The sequence below is a fragment of the Rhincodon typus genome, chromosome 49 (genome assembly GCF_021869965.1).
Source record: "Rhincodon typus isolate 14 chromosome 49, sRhiTyp1.1, whole genome shotgun sequence".
Taxonomy (NCBI): Eukaryota; Metazoa; Chordata; class Chondrichthyes; order Orectolobiformes; family Rhincodontidae; genus Rhincodon; species Rhincodon typus.
This window is the reverse complement of record NC_063380.1, coordinates 4,090,729-4,096,690: the sequence shown is the minus strand read 5'-3', so window position 1 is coordinate 4,096,690 and position 5,962 is coordinate 4,090,729. Positions and strand designations below refer to the sequence as shown.

Below are 5,962 nucleotides of genomic sequence, written 5' to 3'. Positions count from 1 at the left end.
GCTTCTCCTCAGCACACGCCCCACCTCCTTTTCCTTCTGGCTTGGCCCTTCCTAAATGTCGCAGACCCTCGAATATTCCGTTTCGCAGCCCTGGCCACCGTGCAGCCATGTTTCAGTAATGACATTTAGTCCGTACACCTCTGTCTCTCCCCTAGATCATTAAACCCTGTTGTGAGTGCTGTGTAGATTCAGATCGAGTGCCCTGCCTGTTGTTTGACTTTCAAAGAACCCTCAATGCTCAGCTTTGATTCTCCCCGTCTGCTGGTCTCACCGGGATCTTTTCAACTTCCTGTTCCCAACTTTATGCGTCCCGTTTCCCCAGACGCCCCTGCCCGCCTTGTACGGGTCCCAGTACCTCAGAGACTGGAGATCCTCCCTTCAACGCCAGCTCTCCGGTAACCAGTCCTCCTGCTCTCGCGCTCACTCACACACAGCACCGGGAGCAGTCCTGAGCATACTGCTCCTGAGTCCCTTCCCAAATTTCCGGAATCTGGCATCAGGCAAATGCCTTCACACGCAAGAGGCGTCAACATGAGAAACGGGGGCAGGCCATTCGGCCCCTCTCGAGCCTGCTGCACCACTCAGTCAGACCCCGGCTGATCTTATCGTGGACTCAGCTCCACTTACCTGCCTGCCCACTCGCCATTAACCCTTAATTCCTTCACTGTTCAAAAAATTTCTCTACCTTTGCCTTAAACACTCAACGAGGTAACCTCACTGGGCAGGGAATTCCACAGATTCACAACCCTTAGGGTGAAGATCAAACAGAGGGATTTAGACATAAAGGTCCACAGTTTCCTGAAAGTGGCAACACGATTGAATAAAGTGGTCGGGAAAGTATATGGAGTACTCGCATTTGTCGGTTGGGGCACTTTTTAGAATTTGTTTTTGTAGGATGTGAGCGTCACTGGCAAAGTGTCCTTTTAGGGAGGGAATTCTACAATTTTGACCCCAAGAGTATAAAAAATTAGCAAGTCATGTTGCAGCTGGATAGAACTTTATTTAAGTCACATTTTGGAATGTTGTGTACAGTTCTGGTCACCACACTACCAGAGGAGAGGGCACAGAAGCGGTTTACCAGGATGTTGCCTGGTCCTGGAGGTGTATTAGCCGCAAGGAGAGATTGGACACACTTGGCTTGTTTTCACTCGAACATCGAAGGATGAGGGGCAAAGTTTACAAAATTACGCAAGGCAGTGGATAGAATGGATAGCATTTCCCCCCAGGGTAGAAATGCCAGTGTCTAGGGGATATAGGGTTAAGGTAAAAGAGGGATAAGGAAATGTAAGTCTTTTTTTAGTTTAACCACAGAGGGTGGTTAGCACCTGCCAGAAGAAGTGGTGGAGGCAGATACAGCAAACTTTGTTTTAATCAGCACTTTATCAACTGGGAAATACTGCATTCTACTGTGATGTTTGAGTATTAGTTCTGTAAATAAGGTATAACAGTGCCGTGTACCGTCCCTGCCCCTGCAATCTGTTGCTGTAACTTATATTGATTTGAAGAGGTGTGTTGATGCTTTTGGCGTAGATTTTTTGGAGGAACATCAATGTCTTGAAGCTTTGCGGGGTCAGGGTTTGCTGTGGTCATGCATACCCTTTGATTATTGGGAATATTCGATCACTCCTGGGTCCTGGGGGTGCCACTTGGAGGACAGTTTCTGTACAGTAGTAATGTTTAAGAGGTGCCTTGCCAGACGTATGAATGGGTGCAGGATACAGGGAGCACAGAGGCAAAAGGTTTTTAAGTTTAGAAAGGCGTCAGCGCAGTCTAGACGGGCCGAAGGGCCTGTTCCCATGCTGTGCTGCTTTCTCAGGGAGGGCTGAGGGTGAATCGTCTTGATACGTTGGGGTGGTGGAGGTGGGGAGCAGTGCACGCTACAGACCGAAGATTGGGTGGTGATGACGGAGGTACCAGAGGGTAGTGAGTAGATGGGCTGAATGGTCACTGGGGGAAGCGAAGGGGAGGAGGGGACGCTGGGTTGGTGGGGCAGAGGTTACGAAGCTGACCGCTGCTGTGTGTGTGTCCCACCCCCCACCCCTCCCCCCAGGTGTGGTAACGTGGCAGCTATTCTGGAACTGGACGAGCATCTGCAGAAGGAGTTCATCATTTTCGAGGCAGCCCCGCAGGAAACCCGGGGCATCCCCTCCAAAAAACCCGTGGCCGACTACTTCCTGTGACGTGAACTGTGATCCACCCCCCCACCCTCCTCCCTTCAGGGCCTCAGACTCGACTCCGATGTCACCCCCCACCTCTGTCCTCCGAGTGCCCCCTCGTCCTGACTCACCCCAGGAGCAGGCTCCCAGAGATTGAGGGGACAGTGGGTAAAGTGTGTCTCAGACGGTGGGAGGCTGCACCATCCAGGAGCTTTCACTCTGGTGTCAGGCAGGTTTCAGTATGCCCGTCCTCGCACACTGTCTGTCTGTCTCTCTGTCACTGTCCCCACACACTGTCTGTCTCTGTCTCTGTCCCTGTCCCCACACACTGTCTGTCTCTCTGTCTCTGTCCCTGTCCCCACACGCTGTCTGTCTCTTGCTCTCTGTCCCCACACGCTGTCTCTCTCTCTCTCTCTCTCTCTGTCTATCTGTCTGACCTCTCTCTCTCTCTTCGTCTCACTGCCTGTCTCTCTCTCTCTCTCACATGTACACACCCACCCTCATATCCACAGATACGTGCACACCAAATGGAAGAGGTCTCTCTGTCTCTTTCTCTCTCTCACACATGCACGCACACAGATACAGATGCATTAACACACCCACAGACGCAGTCTCTCTCTCTCTCTGTCCCTGTGGTCTGTTTCTCTCTCACACACACACACTCTGACACATGCCTTCCAGTCTGCCTGTTTTCCCCATCACCCCTTCTTCTGTCAGTGGTGGGCTGCCCATCTCTCCTGTTATACCTGGTGTCCCAGACACTTCAGAACTGTCAGCCTGGTACCCCAGGGGGCAGAGACCGCCCCCACCACCCCGGCAGCATAGTCTCCCCGAGGTAAGGGTCTCAGGCAGGTTGCAGACCCTCCCAGGGGCACAGACTCTCCCCACAATCGGCGAACTTGGTGGATTGGGAATGCTGGGGGGTAGTATGGACACCCATGCACATTGTGACGGTGTAACCACACTGTCATCAGCTCTCCCCGCCTTTTTTTATTAAAACTTTTGACAGCTCCATAACTATAACGAACAAATCCGTCTGCCTTGAGATTTACTCTGCAACGTTTTTAAAGAAAAGATTCAATCTTTGAATGAAGTCTTCAAAAAATACCAATAAAAAGTGCAAACTTTCACCTGGGTCTCTGGCAAATCTTTATTCTAAGGCACCTTATAACGGCTGTGTAGGAGCTTTACTCTGTATCTAACCCTGTGCTGTCACTGCCCTGGGAGTGTTTGATGGGGCGGGGGTGGGTGGCGGGGAGCGGGGGAACAGTGTAGAGGGAGCTTTACTCTGTATCTAACCCTGTGCTGTCACTGTCCTGGGAGTGTGTGATTGGGGGGGGGGGGAGGAGCGGTGAGACAGTGTAGAGGGAGGTTTACTCTGTATCTAACCCTGCTCTCAGTGATGGGGGAGGAAGCTGTAGTATCTGCACCCAGACACAGGGTGGTAACAAGAGAGGCTGAATGTCCTTTCAAAGTCACTCTCTCTCCCTCTGTTTGTCTGTTTCTCTCACTGTCTCTTCTTTGTTTTACCTGATTCTCTCGCTCTCTCGCTGTCTCTCTCTTTCTCTCTCTCCCCCCCTCCCCCCTACCCAGGAGTCCCATGCGTTTAAGCTCAGCTACTGAGAGATAGGATTCAACTGGCTGCATTTTGGGAACGCGGTCGGCATGCACCTAGCGCTATTTCCCTGCTGTATGGTTCTGTACCCCCTCGTAGCCGTTGTGTCTGATTTCATCCTCTCTCTTCAGCCGTGCAGGACTGTGTGATGGTACTGGGGCTGGGGACTGCAGAGGAGGTCGGCCAAGCTGGTGCCCCTTGGGATGGGGGGCATTTCAGGGGGAGAGAGAGAGGCTGGGTAATGGTGGGTTGAGAGGGGATCTGGTAGAGCTCTGGAAGACTCGAGGGGCGTGGACAGAGTGTATAGAAAGCCCTTTCAGGGATCAATACCAAGGCTGTATGATTTGAAGGTGGAAGTAGAGGGGAGATTTGAGGACGTAGTTTTTCAACAAGAGGGTGGAGGGGAACTGGAGTGCAGTGCCTGAGAAGGTTGGGGGCAGGGCGGGGGGGGGGAAGGGGTGTGTTGTTGAGGCAGGAGACCTCACAACCTTTTTTAAAAAGTACCCGAGCGAGAGTTCGGAGCATTCACTGGGCCTGGCGCGGGAACCTACGGTGGGTGCAGTTTTGCTAGTACAGCCTCGATGGGCTGAAGGGCCTCTTCTGGTTTATTTAGGGTGGGGTGGGGGGTAGGAGGGAGAGTCACAATGATCGCCGCCTTCCTGAGTCACAGCTCCGTAAACGTCTCTCTCCCAGCCGGACTGCGCTCACTCCGTCTAATCCCCCTCCCGCTCCCTGGGGCACCTCTCCATTCGACCTCCACCTGTACCCTTATCCCCTCCAATGGGAAGTGATCCTGGTCCCTCCGGGTGGAACTAAACACCCCTCATCACTCCCGGTGGTTGTGGTGGGGGGGAAGAAGGACCCATTCTAATGAAGCAGAGTTCCAGTTTCTCTAGTTTTGTGTGTGTTAGGGAAGATTGTCTGTGTATCTTATCTCTGTCTCTCACTGTCTCTTTTTGTGTGTGTGTGTGTGTGTGTGTGTCTCTCTCTCTCTCTCTCTCTCTCCTGTCTATCTTTGCCTCTCTCTCTTCCCTCTATCTCGCTCCCCTCCCCACCCATGTCTCTCTCTCACTGTCTGTTTTGTGTGTGTTGCTCTCTCTCTCCCTCCCTGTCTCTGTCTCTCTCTTTTTGTCTCTCTCTGTATCTTTGTCTCTGTCTCTCTCTCTCTGTCTGTCTGTCTCTCTGCCTCTCTCCCTCTCTCGTACTCTCTCTGCCTGTTTCTCTGTCTCTGTCTCTATCTATCTCTCCTCTCTATCTCTCTTCCACCCCTCCCCCATGTCTCTGTCTCTCTCTCTTTCATCCCCCCACACCCCCGCCTGTGTCTAGCTGCCCGAGCCTGGAGCAGGGCCGGGGGTTGGGGGAAGAGGGACATATAGATGTGAAAAGCTGTAAAATGCAGAGTGACAAATGGTGTTTGTTTGATCATTCAGGCTGTTACCTGTGTCCGTGTCCCTTCCCTTCCTCCCCCGCCCAGTCTCAGGAGCTCAGGGTGGCCCCCTGGTCCCTCGCTGTGCTGTCCCCACTGAGAAAGGCAGCACCTTGAACTCACAACAAGTCTCAGTCTGCCCCCCCTCCTCCACTCCAGGTGAGGCAGAGAGAGAGGGTCGAACTGTGAGGACGGGGTGTACAGACTGGGCGATGACAGAGGGGTGTTTGAATTGAGGGGGTGCGCGCTGTCTGGGAGAAAGGGTGCCATTCAAATGCCGAGGAATAATGCACATCAGGTCTGAGATAACAGTGTGGAGCTGGATGAACACAGCAGGCCAAGCAGCATCAGAGGAGCAGGAAGGCTGACGTTTCGGGTCTAGGCCCTTCTTCAGAAATGGGTCTGTGATACACAACCCCAGAGGCCCCTCACCCCATGGCCACTCAGGCCCTCTCTGTATGTGTCCCATCTCTGCTCCACCTCCCCGCCAGCATAAGCCTCGATTTCCCCCCACACCCCATGGGAATCTCTCCAACCCTGTCTCGAAAACAGTCACTGACCCCCACCCCCCGCTCCACCTCCACCACCAGCTTCTGCGGCAGAGCCTTCCAGAGTCACCCATCTCTCCGAGAGATTGATCCTTCTCAGCGTCTCTGTCTGACAGGGCAGCCCCTGGTTTTAAATCAGTTCCTCTTATTTAGGGATTGACCCATGTCTCTGTGTGTCTCTCTCTCACTGTCTCTGTGTGTGTGTGTCTCTCTCTCT

General features: G+C 53.0%; 1 protein-coding gene across 1 annotated transcript in view; it reads left to right on the top strand.

The window, feature by feature from the left end:
* Positions 1 to 3,286, top strand: part of ppp4cb (protein phosphatase 4, catalytic subunit b) — a 12,746-nt gene extending 9,460 nt beyond the window's left edge. The window contains exon 9 of the mRNA XM_020526256.2: positions 2,051 to 3,286. Coding sequence (XP_020381845.1) covers positions 2,051 to 2,180 — 130 coding nt within the window. The 3' untranslated portion in view covers positions 2,181 to 3,286. The remainder of the gene's footprint in view (positions 1 to 2,050) is intronic.
* Positions 3,287 to 5,962: the final 2,676 nt, after the last annotated feature.